The 17,601-nt window shown below is 44.7% G+C and overlaps 2 protein-coding genes across 2 annotated transcripts; both read right to left on the bottom strand.

Moving 5' to 3' along the window:
• Positions 1 to 811: 811 nt before the first annotated feature.
• On the bottom strand, positions 812 to 4,057 carry LOC140128644 (olfactory receptor 1f45-like). The gene is made up of 2 exons (XM_072150341.1): positions 3,135 to 4,057; positions 812 to 1,391 (listed from the first exon to the last, which is right to left on the bottom strand). Exons 1-2 carry the CDS (start codon positions 4,055 to 4,057, stop codon positions 812 to 814), a joined length of 1,503 nt encoding a protein of 500 aa, XP_072006442.1.
• A 6,650-nt stretch (positions 4,058 to 10,707) lies between these two features.
• LOC140128643 (olfactory receptor 10A7-like) lies at positions 10,708 to 11,634 on the bottom strand. Its single transcript, XM_072150340.1, has one exon. The coding sequence runs from the start codon at positions 11,632 to 11,634 to the stop codon at positions 10,708 to 10,710; it is 927 nt and encodes a 308-aa protein (XP_072006441.1).
• Between the last annotated feature and the right edge of the window lie 5,967 nt (positions 11,635 to 17,601).

The raw sequence follows: 17,601 nt of genomic DNA, 5'->3' as shown, positions 1-17,601 counted from the left end.
AGGGGCTAGTCTATCCCAGGGTCACCTGATCTGGCCAGCCAACCACTGCTCTCGACGTGTAAGGGTACCACGTCATGCTGGGTGGAGTGCAGAGTCTCCTGGCTTGTGATTGGCTCTGTTTCTGGCCGCCAAAAAGCAAAACGGTGGGAGCTGCCATTTTCTCGAGCGGGCGAAGTATTCGTCCGAGCAACGAGCAGTTTCGAGTACGCTAATGCTCGACCGAGCATCAAGCTCGGACGAGCATGTTCGCTCATCTCTATTTATTATCATTGTTTCCAGAGTCTGATTTAAGTTTAAAAATAAAACAATTTCTAATAACTTGACCTTGATAATATGTCAATTAATTTGTTTAAATATATTGAAGAATAGCAATTGGTGAAATAAAATAATAAGTAACTTAGGCAAGAAAATGTGCATTTGTAATTATTAAACAATTGGGCCCTCTATGGGTTGAAAATATATATAAAAAATAAATGTTTCTTAGCTATTTTGTTCCATTTAGAATAGAATAAAACTTTATTAATCCCGTTGGGAAACTGTTTTTTGCATCATTACTCCAGGTTAGGCATGACCAGTGTTTCACATAATAAACAACACAAATAACATTACAGTTACTACCTTAATTTTAGGGGGTGGGGAGAGAGTTTGCGGGGAGGGGGAATGAGGGTGTGACTTAGTTCTTTGCTTTAGCCACCGTATGGTTGAATAGTTCTATTGCCTTCGGGATGAAGGAGTTGTGGCAACACACCTGGCGGTAGCGATAACTTCTCTCGCTCCGTTGCTGCAGTAGCATGTCGTGTAGTGGGTGGCTTCAGTTTTTTGTTATGGCGTCAAGTTTCCTAAGGCATCCGGTTTGCCAGACTTCCTCCAGCGGATGCAGCGTCTCCCCAATAGTGCTCTGGGCTCTCCGCATGACCTTGTTGAGCCGGTTCTTTTCTCTACTGTTTAAGCCTCCTCCCCAACAGACAACCGCATAGAACAATACGCTCGCCATCATCGTTTGGTAAAATATTTTTAATACTAGGGTGGAGATTTGGAATGACCTCCGCTTCCTCAACAAGTGCAAACTGGTCATGGCCTCTTTGCATAACCAGTCGATATTGGTCCTCCATTCAAGCCTGTCATGAATGTGCACCACCAGGTACTTGTAGGTGTTGACTTGATCTATTTCTCGCCGGTTTATCCTAATTGGTCCTGCGGCCATGTTGTTCCTCTTTAGGAACAACATCTCCTTTGTTTTTTCGACATTGATCACTAGATTGTTGCTTTCACTCCACTTAACAAAGTCGCTGATGGTATTTCTGTACTCCTCATCATTGCCCTCGTTGATGCAACTGACAATAAACAAGTTGTCCGAAAATGTTTGCAGGTGGTAGAGGATCGAGTTATATCTGAAGTCCGAAGTGTAGAGGGTGAAGAGAAAGGGGGACAGTACGGTCCCTTGTGGTGCTCCGCTGTTACTTATGACTGTATTGGTGCGGACATTTCCTATTTGGACGTACTACGGTCGGTTCCTCGGGTCCAGTTAGTTAGTGGTGTCCATTTGCAGCGCCCTCATTTTTTCTCTCAGGTCACCAGGTTCTATTGTATTGAAGGCCATCCTGTACACTACTTGATGCAGTGCAGGCAGCACAGAGAGGAGCATTAGAAAATGGTCTGACTGCTCGTTCTTATCTCACTTTCCATTTGATGCATAAAAGCTTCTCAAAGTAAATCAACCACAAGGATGTAGTGCTATAGCCCAAGCACACAATGATTTGTCCCCTAAAATGGGGTCCACTTTTTATTTGGCTGTTAAGGGCTTATTTTACATAAAAAGGGACTTTCAAAAATGCAAATGAGCCTCAGGGGCTCCTATGTACATTACAGAAGCCCATTGTGTCTACACTGGCTGATAATTGGCTGATGATTATTTGCGCCTAACTTCATCACTTATGCCCGCCTCCTCACTCCCTGCCAGAGAACAAGTAACAGGCAACAGAGCCAGAGAGGTCTTCACATCTTTTTATATACATTTTAAATTTATTTTTATAGTGTAAATTGCGGGATCTGATGAAGAGAGCAGGAAGCTCTTGAAACAGGTAGCCCACAAAAGTAAAGTTTCTAAATATATTTATCTGACTCAGACTGGAAGCAGGTAAATTCCAAGAATCGTCTTTTTCATAGAACAGGAAAGGTCTCAACCTACGGGCACAATATTTAAAGTGGATTTTATGTGATTTATTTATATATATGGGCAAAAAAATGCTCTTCTAAACACTGAATCATATACATGTATCTATAAATCACAAAAATAAGAATCTTAAATGAGAAACAATTTCACTATAATTTAAGATAAATAGTTGCTTTTTTAACCCCTTAACGCCAAGGCCCTTTTTTACTCCCTATCTTCAAAAAACTATAACATTTTTATTTTTCCATGTACGGAGCTGTATGAGGGCTTGTGTTTTGCATAACAAATAGCAGAAAAAAGATAGGTCAGGTAGAAATCACTTAAAGGCAACCTACCACCATGTATCTACCAGTAAGGGTAGATTGGGTGGTGGGAAGATCTTTTGAGGGCTAATCCTCACGTCCCGGCAATTTTTTAACAACTTTTATTTGCCTAATATGTACATTTTCTAAAGAGCCTGCTGGGGTGTGGAGTAGCCAGAGGTGAGGCTACACGGCACCGCTACTCCATGCCCCAGTAGCCTCTTTGATCCTCCTGCCAGAAATCTTTGGCCCGTAGCTCCTCGCAGCTCTGGCTTCGGAGCAGTGACTGCGCAGACCTGTGCATGTGTAGCCGTCAGGCTTCGCAGATGAGGGAGGGGTGAAATTTCTGGTAGGAGGATCAAAAAAGCTACTGGGGCGTGGAGTAGCCGCGCCATGTAGCCTCAGCTACAGATACTCAACGCCCCAGTAGACTCTTTAGAAAATTCTCATATAAGGCAAATAAAAGTTCAAAATTGCCCTTAAAAGGGCTATCCTCACATCCTATAGATACACCTTCCACCCAGTCTACTTTTATAGGTAGATCCATGGTAGTAGGTTCCATTTGAAGACAGCCATAAGTAAAATACAGCAGTGTTCATATTTGTGCAGATACTCTGCAGTATTTTACAGGCATAAAGCCTAACTGGTACAGATCTTACACATTAGTCAACACTTTCCTCAAGGCTCTCTTGATCTCGTGATTCCTCAGACTATAGATAAAGGGATTTAACAATGGAGTGACGACTATATACAGCAGGGATCGGTACTTGTTGATGTTGGATGTGCGTTCCTCACTTGAGGTCATGTAAACTGCGATAACAGTCCCATAATACAGACACACTATGGTCAGGTGGGAGCTACAAGTGGAGAAGGCTTTTCTTTTACTATTAGCTGAAGAAATTTTAAGGATAGTGAAGAAAATACAGAAATAGGTAAAAATTATTAGAGTCAAGGGAAATAACATTACTAAGATGGAATCAACAAAGTCATGAAGCATCAAACTAGAAATGTCTGAAGTGGCCAGCTCCATTGTGGGTCCAAAGTCGCAGAAGAAGTGGTCAATATAATTTATGCCACAAAATTTAAACTGGATAACAACCAAAAACTCACTTGATGCTAGAACAATGAGTAAACACCATGAACCAATAACAAGCTGGAGGCAAAGATCTGGAACCATCACAGAAGAGTATCGCAATGGATGGCAAATGGCCAAATATCGATCATATGACATGATAGAAATGATAAAACTTTGAGTAAAACCAAAAATACCAAAACAATAAAGCTGCAAAATACAACCCCAAAGGGGCAAAGTGACTTCATTTAAGAGTATTATGTGCAACATCATGGGGACAACGCAGGTGGTTAGCAGGACATCTGCTATAGATAAATGTTTCAGGAAGAAGAACATTGGGGTCTTGAGATGGTCCATTGCGGACACCAGAAGGATAATAATAAGATTTCCACCCAGTATTAATGTGTAAGTCAGGAGAAACACAATGAATAGAGGAGCTTTGTACTTGTAGAGACCTCGGAATCCAAGAAGATGAATCTCATTGACTTGTGTCTCATTTTCCTCGCACATCATTTATGTCTCAATGAAGGTTCAAAATATTTATTAGAGGATCTGAGACAAACAAATGTATAAATGAGCCTTTTATACAAGTGTTAACATTTGACTAGGATTCACGTCTTTTATAAAGCATCGTGTAATGTGTTAGATAAACGTGAAAATCTCCCCAAGGATCTTTACATGGAAATACAACTAAAGGTAATGAAGTGAACTGATGGGACTGGTGATTTTGTATAATTGGTTGTCCATTGAGGATTTTGATTTCACAGTATTCTAATTTAGACTGCAATGTGGATAAGTGTGGATAATTCTTCTTGACCATTCCTTATAACTATGGACATTCCAAAATTTAGTTTTTTAGATGACTTGCAACACTGCATAGCCATTATAGATGGGCAAATCGATTTGAACAAAGTGAAATTCGGTCCGAATTTCAGGGAAAATTCGATTCATCACGAATCCGAAGTATACAGTGATTCGTTTGAACAAAGTTTTTTTCCCAGTTTTTTAAGCTAAATGGGCGCGAGCACAATGTGTTATTTGGGGAAGAGAACTCTCGGAAGGAGAAAGGAACAACCTCGATCACATGTGCAGACGTGTAAGCCAATCAGCGACCGTCAGGCTTATGTGATGTGACACAGCCCTATAAAAACAGATGGCCATTTCCAATCTCGTTATTTCACACTGCGTTTGCTGCCTGTAGCGCCCAGCTGTAGTGATTTCTACTCCAATCCGAGGGTATCTGTTTTGGGTGATCTGTAAACCCCAAATAGCATTTTTTTGGTTTCTGAAGTGAATAGGAAGAAATCTGTGTCAAATCCACATCGTTTCTGCAATGATTTCTGCTCTAATCCCAGGGTGTCCATTTTGGGGGATCAGTATACCACAAATTTCAATATTTTGTTGCTAAAGTTGATAGCAAGAAATACTTGTCAAATCCACATAGTTGATTAACCACTATGTCAGACAGAAAGGTTGCAGGTGGAGCAGGCAGAGGTTGCAGCACAGTAAGGGGACGTCGCAACAGGGGTGACTCTGTGAGGCCTCAACTGCTGTTGTCATCTAGTGGCAGTGTGTTGATTAACAGCCCAAATGTTGTTGATTGGTTGGCTATGTCATCCAATACCTCAAATTTAACAACTGACTACCCCAGCCAAGAGTTTGTGGGTTTGACAGATACAAGAATTAGTTGGCATGGCCCAGGAGCAGGTCAGCGCTCCTCACCTGTACTCAACCAGCCTCTGTCCTGTTCATTTCCCTCAGCCAGAGAGCTGCTAGGTGGTCTGCGCTCAGCGCCACTATTCAGCAAGGACGAAGTGTTTGAGGACAGTCAGCAGCTGCTTGGCAGTGAAGAGGTGGGGCAGACTTCCGCTGCTTCCTGGAGTAGTCAGGCTGTGCATGCTGAGACTGTTGAGGAGAATAGCAGTGACAGGGAAACATAAATCAATGATGATGTAGCCGATTGCACTTGGGAGCCGGGTGTAGCAGGGGATTCATTATCATTTTCGGGAGAAGAGAGTGTCAGCTTGTGCATCAAGCAGGCAGCAAGTCGCTACTGTGTCCGTGAGTTAGCAGGGTGGCAGCAGTGCGAGGATGGGAGCCAAACGGCTGCAGGGTACAGAAACCGCTTTACAGGTCCAAGTAAGCAGTGACACAGAGACTCAGCGAGGCAGCTGCATTATTAGCCACTCAGTGCAGTGTGTGGCAGTTTTTGTTCAGACACCAGAGGAGCAGAATGTGTGTATATGTAGAATCTGTGGACAGAAAGTGAAGCCTGGCCAGGGAGCTAACGTTGGCACCACGGCCCTGCGTTAACACATGCAGAGTAACCATCCAATGGCCTGGGAGATGTTGTGGTCCATCCTGCCGCAGCAGCACCTAGTGGCACACAAGCCATTTCAGACAGTCAAGGCTCCAGCACCTCAGCCGAAGGGAGCTGTTTGTCTTTGACATCATCTCCCAGTCCAGATGCTCCTGCTCCTCACTACGCATGGCGCCAACAGCCCTTGAAGGAAGCGATTACAAAGAGACAACTCTATGCATCCAGCTATCTTAAGGTGCAGAAGATGACCGTGCTCCTGATCAAGTTGTTGGTACTGCACAGCAACTTGAACAGGAGACGCCACTTTCTTCTCCCCATTGTCAAACTGCTGCTCCTGTGCCAATGTCCGCCTCTTCCTTCTCCACCACCACCTCAGCCTCCACAAGTGCTGCTCCATCATTCCACATGTGCAGGGCACAGCGGTGTCACATAGTTCTACTACTGGTTTGCCTGGGCAAACGAAATGTCACACAGGGGACGAACTGCTCTGCATCATGCAAGAAGAAATCAATGTTTGGCTTTCTCCACAACAACTGCAAATTTGAACCATGATGATAGACAATGGGAGGAATATGGTGTCCACGCTGCAGTGAGTAGGGATGGTCCATGCACCCTGCAAGACATTCTTAAAATGGCCGGGAAACTGTGCATGCACTTCTGCCATTCTTACAAAGCCAAGCACACCCTCCTTGCAGTTGCAGCGTCAGAACGGCCTCCCCCAACATAGTCTGATATGCCATGTTTCCACCCGTTGGAATTTCAGCCTCCATATGTTAGACCGCCTGTATGAACAGAGAAAAGCCATTAATGATTTTTTGATGATGCAAGTGGACAGGAGTACTCCCCAGTGTAACTTTGATGTCAGCCACTGGCAGCTAATGCATGACACCTGCCGTTTGCTCAGGCCCTTTGAAGAGGCCATGCTATTAGTCAGTTGCCAGGACTACGGGATGAATAACGTCATCCCACTGCTTCATGTCCTGGAACTGATGCTGTAAATTCTGTCTGGTCAGAGCAGTGGAGAAGTGGCAACTACATATCATGGCCACATGAGTCCGGTGGGGGCTCAACTGGAGGAGGAGGAGGACATTGGAGCACAAGCAGAGTTTGGTGAAATTAGTGTTTTTTCTACTCAGGTGACAGGAGAGGAGGAGTAGGGGCATCCGGAGGAGGTAGGTAAGGCAGATGACCCAGAAGCACTGTGGCAGTATACTGTGGAGAAGGAGGCCGGGAGTCACTTGTGCAGATGGCCCGCAGCATGCTGCTTTGCCTAACTAGTGACAGCTGAATAGTCAACATCTGGCTTAGTAATGAGTTTTGGCTCTCCACCCTCTTATACCCTCACTACCAGTCCAAATTGGGTGACTTTTTTCAAGCTGCCAAGAGGGAGGAACATCTTGCGTACTACAGAGAAATACTGTGCAGACAGTTGGCCGCTGCCTATTTGCGCCATTGTTCATCCTCTCTGACCAGGGGATTCCTGGTAGTCATCCCTCACATACTACTGCCAAGGCTGCTGTGGGGAGATGGGGGGGGTGATAGGAGCAGTAGCAGCTCCATCAGCAGCAGCTTAAGTCTCAGGTCCTTAATTAGCAGCTTCCTTCACCCGCCTTGTGAGGAGGGTAGCCACCGCCAACAGCAGCAGGACATGAAGCAGACCCTGCACCAGCAGGTGGTGGGGTGGTGACCTACTTGGACAGCACTTTGCCACCAAAGGTAGCTGCCACTCATGGAGTTTGCAGTAGAGAAGCTGTCATGCCCGGCCAGTAGTGTGGCATCAGAGTGGGTGTGCAGTGCAGCGAGGTCCACCGCTACCCCAAGGGGAACCCGCTTGTCCACCAGTAATGTGGAGTGACTGACCTTTGTCAAGTTGAATCAGGTGTGGATCGGCCAGGATTTCAACACACCAATGCCTAATGCATCAGATTAGATCAGCCATGTCGCCTCTCCGAAACATTGAGATATGAATCTGGATTCTCACTACTTGCCAGTTGCTCCATCTGCCTCCCACCATCCTTACCAGGGACTGGAATTGCCACCCACCTCCACACTCTATCATTGTGCCACTTTCTGACCTCCTGCTGCTGGCACCTCCACTCCTTGACATTGTGCCACTCTGTCACCTAACATGTTGCTGCCAGCTCTAGAATTTGTAATTGTGCCGCTCTCCGACCTCATGCTGCTGCTGTTGCTGCCACTTCCATAATTTTTCATTGTGCCACTATGCGGTCTAGTCATGCTGCTGCCAACTGACCGCTGTCTCCCTGGAACACCCTGTGATTTCACCCTCCACGACTCTATGACGTTGGCACTTTGTTGGGTTTTCCATTTCATTTAAGTCAGAAGGAATGAAAAGCCTCAGAATTGATAGCCAAAAGCAGGAGTGGATACAGAACACAGAGGACATGCAAATATCCCTTTTACTGGTCATCTCTGGATCATATTCTGGATCCACTCCTGTTTGTTTTTGGCTTTAGCAATACTGATTATTGACCGATTGAAAGCGGACACTGACGGATGAAATGAGGGGCAAAATGATCAGTGACCTCAATGCAAAATTACTGCCGACACCCTCTGCACTCTTTTGGGGAGTTTCTACATGTATCCGCATTAAACAGAACAGGTTCTGTCGTTATCTGTCGTAATTTGGCGAACTGGGTCGAACTGAATTACAACAAATTCACCCATCTCTAATAGCCATCTACTGTATGGAGTGTGAGGAGAAGCTCCTTCTTCAAAAGTAACCTGTAACTATTCAGGCTTCAGCACCATATTTTGTCCATAAATTATAGAAAATGATGCCCTGCTGACTGTGATTTTGTACGAATGAACATCTTTCAGTGTTTTTACTTTTTTTCATCTCCATTTTCACTTTGGTACCTAACATCCAGGGTAAGATGGACAAGTGTGTAGAGACAACTGGGAGGATCTAACTTCAGGACTCACTGCCCTTTCGGCCCTTTCCTTTTTTATCATTATGTCCATCTCCAGACAGTGGCAATGCAGTGTAGCAAGCCATGAAATTCCTCTCCGTGCTTGGTTCTCCATGACCATCATCCAGCAACTTGAGAAGAGTTTCTTAGGAGGCTATTTATTCTGAATTGAACTGAAAACCCAAATTCTAACAATCCAAAAGGACAAACATTCCATTGAGCAGTATTGTATGGAGTTCTGTAAGCACTGTGTTACACTAGTGTGAAGGATTTTTTTAAAATATGGATTTTCAAAACCAGTTAAGGACATTCCTCAGAACATGCCATGGCCCTGGCAGTTCGCATTAACTTTTGGCTTCTGGACAGACACAAAACAAGTGTAGTTCTATATTGTTCCGCCATGTCACCTTCTCTCTCTTTTGAAAAATCTATTTTTCCTTCTGCTACCACTGCTAATGAGATTAATTTTTCAGGTAAATATTTTGTAGTTGCTATGCCTGATCAATGAAAAACTATAATCTTTTTATTTAGTGGGGGTTGTAGGAAAATCAACAATTCTGTAATTGATTTTTTACCTTTTTTTCCTTTTGTATTCACCACCTTGAAAAAAAATTATATGAAGGGCATCCGCTACTCTGGTTTCCAGCTCTCCTATGCCCTGCGTGCTGTTGGTGATTTGCATTAGCGCGTTGCTTATGGAGGTTTGAAGGACTTCCAATCTCTTGTCTATAAATGGCATCAGGACCAGAGGAACTTCTTGGGCTAATGCCGCTGCCATATCCAGTGTGGGTTCCGGTGACAAGGGTGCCTCATATGCTGGTGACAAGTTTGGTGGGGTGTTGTCATCTGGGGATGATAGTGGTGAAAATGGTGCTTCATTTTGGGGGCATGTACTAGATTGAGTGCTTTTGCGGCCCAGCTTCTGATCTTTCTCAGTGGTTTTGAGTTCTCTTTGGGAGGTGGATTGTGAAGGTTTGGTGGGCATGTTGGACTGCAGAGCCAAATGGTACTTTTCCATACCCCAGTGTCAAGCAAAGATGTAACAAGGGAGGGCTAGACTGGGGAGCCGATGTAGCACGATGTAAATTGACACAGAAAAAAAATTAACTCTTGGTAGGTAGTTTTGAAGTGATCTGGTGATCAGATTCGGTAACTATAGAAGATAACAGAATAACACTAGAGCAGTATATTGCAACAGAACATGAACAGCGTTCAGGGTAGCTAAATGTCTCTGAAGTGATGTATTTCGTCAGAATCCTGGTATTGCTGAAGATAGCAGAATGACTCTAGTCATAATCGTATGAACAGAGCAAGTCACTTATCTAAAAATGGACTCCAGTGCAGCTCCACTGCAGCTCCAGTGCTAGATGATAATACGCAGGAGCGGAGCAGCGGGTGAGCATGTGGCGGTTGTGCTATAGTTGTGCTGGGGTATAGGTCTTGCGCACTCCTCTTTTGGGCCGACATTTGCCCAAATCTTATCCCTGCCCGCATTTCACCCAGTCTCTCCCACGTGGCCGCCATGGACCTTGTGTCAGGCCTTAAAATGGCAGTGCCCGTTGTCAATGGCACTCTGCTCGGCAGTGCGGGGTGCCGGTCCAGGAGTCAGACGCATCTTGCGGTGTCGGGTCGGAAGATGTTGAGGCTCCCCGCTTTATGCAGACAGCGCTGCACGCTCAGAGAGCAGTATATGTCTGGGTCTTCAAGTCAGCCGACCACTGAGAGGAAGTTACCTCTCCGACGGTGTGGGACAGGTTTTGCTGAAGACAACTTAGGGTGCCAAATATGATGCTATATCAGCGGAGCCAAGATAAAACACGACCTCAATGAATGTCCCCCCGCCCTGAAGTCCCTCTGCAGTATTTTACAGACATATGGGGGTGCTGAAGCCCAAACTGGTACATATATCACACATTAGTCAACACTTTCCTCATGGCTCTCTTGATCTCGTGATTTCTCAGACTGTAGATAAAGGGATTTAACAATGGAGTGACTACTATATACAGCAGGGATCGGTACTTGTTGATGTTTGATGTGCGTTCTTCACTTGAGGTCATGTAAACTGCGATAACAGTCCCATAATACAGACACACTATGGTCAGGTGGGAGCTACAAGTGGAGAAGGCTTTTCTTTTACTATTAGCTGAAGAAAATTTAAGGATAGTGAAGAAAATACAGAAATAGGTAAAAATGATTAGAGTCAAGGGAAATAACATTACTAAGATGGAATCAACAAAGTCATGAAGCATCAAACTAGAAATGTCTGAAGTGGCCAGTTCCATTAAGGGGCCAAAGTCACAGAAGAAGTGGTCAATATAATTTATGCCACAAAATTTAAACTGGAAAACATCAAAAGTCTGACTTGATATTAGTAAAATGTTTAAAGACCATGAGCCAATAACAAGCTGGAGGCAAAGATCTGGAACCATCACGGAAGAGTATCGCAATGGATGGCAAATGGCCAAATATCGATCATATGACATGACAGCAATGATAAAACTTTGAGTAAAACCAAAAATACCAAAACAATAAAGCTGCAACATACAACCCCAAAGGGGGAGAGTGCCTTCATCTAAGAGTATTATGTGCAACATCATGGGGACAACACTGGTGGTTAGTAGGACATCAGCTATGGATAAATGTTTCAGGAAGAAGAACATCGGGGTCTTGAGATGGTCCATAGTGGACACCAGAAGGATAATAATAAGATTTCCACCCAGTATTAACGTGTAAGTCAGGAGAAACACAATGAATAGAGGAGCTTTGTATTTGTACATTCCTCGGAATCCAAGAAGATGAATCTCAGTGACTTCTGTCTGGTTCTCCTCACACATCATTTATGTCTCAATGAAGGTCCAAAATTTTCCTCACTAAATATTTCTATTAGAGGATCTGAGACAAACACATGTATAAATGAGCCTTTTATACAAGTGTTAACATTTGACTAGGATTCACGTCTTTTATAAAGCATCGTATAATGTGTGAGACAAATGTGGAAATCTCCCCAAGGATCTTTACATGAAAATACAACTAAAGGTAGTGAAGTGAACTGATGGGACTGGTGATTTCAAATAATTGGTTGTCCATTGAGGATTTTGATTGCACAGTATTCTAATTTAGACTGCTGTGTGGATAAGTGTGGATAATTCCTATTAACCAATTCTTTATAACTATGGACATTCCCAAACTTAGTTTTTTAGATAACCTGGTGACCTGGCAACACTCCATAGCCATCTTCTGCATGGAGTGTGAGGAGAAGCTCCTTCTTCAAAATAATCCCATACGCAAAACCTGTGTCCAGTCAGGCTTCAGTGCCATTTTTTGTCCATAAATTATAGAAAATGATGCCCTGCTGACTGTGATTTTGTACGTATGAACATCTTTGGTCCCTAACATTCAGTGTAAGATGGACAATTGAGTAGAGACTACTGAGAGGGTCTAACTTCAAGACTCACTTCCTCTTTCTGTCCTTTCCTTTTCCATCATATTATCCATTTCCAGACAAAAAAAAGAAAGCCTTACTCCAATGCTCTAGTATCCTTATACACATGTTGATTGCGCATGATAAAATGGTTTTGGCGCAGACCTGTGATAAAATCAAGGAACTAGAAAGCAAAAGTAAATCATTTTGACAAAGTGACACTGGTACAATTGTTTCAGACACAACTTTAGGAGAGAATTGAGAATTTAGAGGAGGATATACTACAAGGGAAAATGGATAGAATGCATAGAGACAAAATGGACTTTGAGAAAGACAGAGCATTCAGATGGTCACATAGGGGTAACCAGAGACAATTATCAGGTAGAACCATGATTGGTGAAAGACCCATCTAACAGTACTCCGGTGAGAATTTTTTTTTTATTGGATTCCAGCGAACGCGACACGAGGTCCGAAGGGGCAAGCACATAACAAATACATCTCAAAAAAAGAACTGGACAATATGGGGGACTGTCCCCCACTTACAAAAGGAATAAACAGAGAAATAGGATTTAATTAACCCCCAGGCCTCTTTGTCCCCATTGAGGGCAAACTACAAATCATCAATCTTTCAGATTACACACCTACCCCTATGGAAACCTTAGTCCTGAGTAAGGGTTTGACCTTTTCACCTATGCACACTTTGGAGAAATTTGAAGTGATTAAAGATGTTTTCTTATTCTGTCAACATTTGGCCTTTAAGGTACTTTATAAACAACCTTCACTATTGGATGAAGTTCCGTAAACTGATCGGCAGACCCTCCGTGATCTACTTTATCTACTATGCAGGTATGAATCTCCTGCTAACCCAGGTAGGCAAATATGCCCTTTACGCCTCCCCTCACAGGCCAAACCTAATTTGGCATTGGTACCCGCCCTCCAAATTTTTTATAATAGTGTGACCCGGGACAACAATTCTCTCCACATTAACCATCGTAGTGGAAAGAGCTTGACTAAGGAGGAGAGGCAGGCCATTAGATCACTTAAATCCAATCCTAATTTTTTGATCAAGGAGGCCAATAAGGGGGGTAATATTGTGCTTTGGGCCATTGATCTTTATCCAATTGAGGCCAAACGTCATCTAAACAACACGTAATATTACCCCTTACTGCCCTCAGATCATACATCGGTTTTTCAGGAAAAACTTAAACTCTAATGGACGCTGCGTTCCAATACAGTATTATCCTGAAAAAGGAATATGATTTAATGATGGTCTCCTCCCCAAGATACCTACCTTCTACATGCTCCCAAAAGTCTATAAATCCCTGACCAGGGTGGCCGATAGTGTCAGGGATTGGGGGCCTTTGTGAGAAAGCGTGCAGTTACGTGGATCATTTTCTTCAGACCCTGGTATTGACCCTACCCTCCTCTATTAGGGACTCCACATCTCTTATTCAGAAGATACACTGCATACAGACTACAGACAACATGTGGCTGGTCACGTTAGACGTGGAGTCCCTATATACCAACATAGCTCATAAGGATAGGATCTCGGCAGTGGCGTACTTCTTGGACAAGAAGACAACGGGGGACAGAATACACGACTCATTCATACTCGACCAGTTGGGGTACATACTTATGCATAACTATTTTGTCTTTGATCATAAGTTCTATAAACAAAAATTTGAAACAAGATGTGCACCCTCCTACGCTAACCTCTTTTTGGGGTCGTGGGAGGGTGAGCATGTGTACCCATTGGAGGGATTTTGACAAAATATGAGTCATATAATAGGCCATGAGTCATATAATAAGTCATGAGTAGAGATGAGCAAACACACTTGTCCGAGCTTGATGCTCTTCCGAGCATTAGTGTACTCGTAACTGCTTCACCAGCTCAAGAAAATGGCATCTCCTGCCGTTTTGATTTTTGGCAGCCAGAAACCGAGCCAATCACAAGCCAGGAGACTCTTCACTCCACCCAGCATGACGTGGTACCCTTACACGTCGATAGCAGTGGTTGGCTGGCCTGATCAGGTGACCCTGGAATAGACTAGCCCCTGCCCGCGCTGCTCGCATCATTCTCTGTCTGGATGCCGTTAGGGAGAGAGCTGCTGCTGCTGCAGGGATAGCGTTAGGCTGTTATATTAGCTTACTGTTAGGCAGGAGTGATTCTACAAGAACCCAACAGCCCTTCTTAGGGCTAGAATAGCGTTCTATATATTTTTTTTTTTGTTTGCTTGTGGCTGGGCTTGCTGGCACTAGTAGTGCAGCTAGTACCATATTGTGAGGAATTTGCAGGGAGACTTGCGACCGTTGTGTTTAGCTCTTAGTGACATACATATCCATCTCAAACAGCTAAGTGGGAAGCGCCGCCTCCAACTGCCCGCTCACCAACTGTTGTGCGACGTGCCCACGAGGTGGAATTCAACATTAACCATGTTATCCAGAGTTTACCAGCAGCGCAGAGCGATTGTAGACTGCCAGATGTCAACTTCCACCAGAACTGGTAGTCAGGTCAGTCAGCTTCCTCAAGTCTACAATGAGGAGTGGATGTGAATGTCTGATATCTGTCAGGTGCTGAGTAACTTTGAGGAGTCAACACAGATGGTCAGTGGCGATGCCGCCATCATCAGCCTCACCATCCCGCTGCTTGGCCTGTTTAAAAACTCTCTGGTCAGCATGAAGTCAGAAGCTTTGCGCTCGTCACAAGAGACGGGGGAAGAAGATTCCCTTGTTGATAGCCAAAGCACCCTCAGGTCTGTTTTTTAGCGCATATCGGAGGAGTTGGAGGTGGATGAGGAGGAAGAGGAGGAGAATGTTGGCGAGACAGAAGAGGGGAGCATTGCTCAGTCCTTCACTGTTCAGCGTGTATGGGCAGAAGAAGAAGAGTTGGAGGAGTTGGAGAAGAAGGAAATGGGCAGTCAGGCCAGTGAGGGGAGTGAATTCTTGTGCGTTGGGACTCTGGCGCATATGGCAGATTTCATGCTAGGCTGCCTAGCGATTAAAGAATTTATTCCAGCTCCGATTACTGGGTATTCACTCTCCTGGACCCACGGTACAAGCAAAATCTTTCCACTCTCATCCCTGGAGAGGAAAGGAGTGTGAGAATGCATGAATACCAGCAGGCTCTGGTGCACAAGCTGAAACAGCGCTAGCGGCAGAGGGCGTACTTCTGCGGGACAAGTAGCGAGTAAGAGTAGGCGAGCAGGCAGCTTGTCCAACACTGGCAGGGGTACGCTTTACAAGGCCTTTGCCAGTTTTATGTCACCCCAGCAAGACACTGTCACCTGTCCCCAGTCTCGGCAGAGTAGGGCTGATCTTTACAGAAAGATGATGAGGGAGTACGTAGCTGACCATACCATCGTCCTAAATGATCACACAGCTCCCTACAACTACTGGGTTTCAAAGCTGGACATGTGGCCCGAACTGGCGCTGTACGCCTTGGAGGTTCTTGCCTGCCCTGCCCCCAGCGTTTTGTCTGAGCGGGTTTTCAGTGCAGCTGGTGGCATCATCACCGATAGTGTACACGCCTGTCGACTGACAGCGCTGACAGACTGACGCTTATCAAGATGAATAAAGCCTGGATTTCTCAGGATTTCCATTCTCCTCCAGGTGAAAGAAGCTCAACCTGAATAATGTATGAACTCCTCCTCCTTATTTTCCTCCTTCTCCTCCTCTTTTTACACTAAATCAGAGGAAACTGGCTATTTTTTGCCAGGGCCAACTGGCTCTAGGTATAGTACTCTATGTATTTAATTTTTCTTGAGGGCCACCCACCCGGTCCTCTGGTTTGAAAACTTTTTTGGACTGCCACATACAGGCACTATCCAAATTTAATTGTCTCCATAGCTGCCTCCACGCGTTGTCTCCATTACTACCTCCACACATCATCTCCATAGCTGCCTCCCAAAGTCGTCCATATAGCTGCCTCAATACATCGTCCCCTTAGCAAACGAGCTGTGTCAGGCAGAATTTTGGGTTGTTTTCATGGCTTCCACATCAAACTTGTTAACTTTGTCACCACCCTGCTGTGTTATCCACAAAATATACTGGCAAACTTTTATCATTTACAGATATTATTTCAGCGCTTCTTGCGCATCTGTTTACATTCCCCTCACCCGCCATATCCCAAACTTATAAGAACAGTACTACACTTGATCTTATCCAAAAGGTTCTTAGAAGTGTTGTTTGTAGCCCCCGCCTGCTTTGAAAATGATACTTTTTTCAAAGGAAACGCTTCTGGCGCCCAGGCCCATTTTGGGTGGGGAGGAGCCGAGAGACAGGGGCTTGGACAGACGAAAGCTCGCCTGGCAGCGGACCGCCAGCTCCGTCCCTAGATTAGGCAGCCTCAGAGGCATCCATGAATACTGCCCCGGCTGTTTCCTGTCCACTTCGCCTCCACGATCCTCCACAGCGTCCACCAATGTCTCCATGCACAGCTTTCAACTGTCTATACCCCAGACGCTGGAGCGCGAGAGGATATACAGCACATCATCCCCTTATCAAACGAGCTGTGTCAGGCAGAATTTTCAGGTGTTTCACCAGATACATAATGGAACTCAGCGCATCTGTCGCCGCCATGCTGGAGACCTGAAGTTTCAATCATAGCAAACCAATATGAATGCCCCATACTGTCACTCTTAATCATGGAAGTCGTCTCCATGGCTGCCTCCACATGTCGGACTTGGTCACTATGTCGCCACCATGCTGTGTTATCGACTAAATATACCGTCAACCTTTTGTTCACATAGGAAATCATTTCAGCGCTTCTTGCTCACCTCCTTTGGTTCCTCTCTGCCACCCATTGGTTTGAAGCCTGAGTCCATTTGGGGTATGTCGCCATGCCACTCTCTATCCTGCCGCTGCTGTCGCTGCCTCTGCATGCCGTCTTCTATAGTGTCAGGGTCAATTATTGCATATTTTAGATGCTATCTAGCCTCATTCGGTCACTCTGTCATGGCCATGCTGTTGCCCATAGTTTTGGCATAATGGTGCGATTAAGCAGCCTCAGAGGCATCCATGCATGCTGCCCTTGTTGTTTCCTGTCCATTTCTGTGGTGTTTCCATAATTTTCAGAGGTTTCCAGGTGTTTGGCCAGGCTTCCCTGTGCAGACCCTTGGTCCCCTTGAAAAATGCTCGAGTCTCCCATTGACTTCAATGGGGCTCGTTATTCGAGACGAGCACTCGAGCATCGGGAAAAGTTTGTCTCGAATAACAAGCACCTGAGCATTTTAGTGCTCGCTCATCTCTAGTTATGAGTCATATAATATAAGCCATATAAGTTGGCATTGCTTTATCGATTACATTTTGATGTTATGGGATGGACCCTTAGACATGTGTAAGGACTTTATTGCCCGGTTAAACAGGAACCCCTGTAATATAA

The sequence above is a fragment of the Engystomops pustulosus genome, chromosome 4 (assembly GCF_040894005.1).
Source record: "Engystomops pustulosus chromosome 4, aEngPut4.maternal, whole genome shotgun sequence".
Classification (NCBI taxonomy): domain Eukaryota; kingdom Metazoa; phylum Chordata; class Amphibia; order Anura; family Leptodactylidae; genus Engystomops; species Engystomops pustulosus.
Note: the sequence above shows the minus strand (reverse complement) of the source record. Positions and strands in the feature narration are given on the sequence as shown.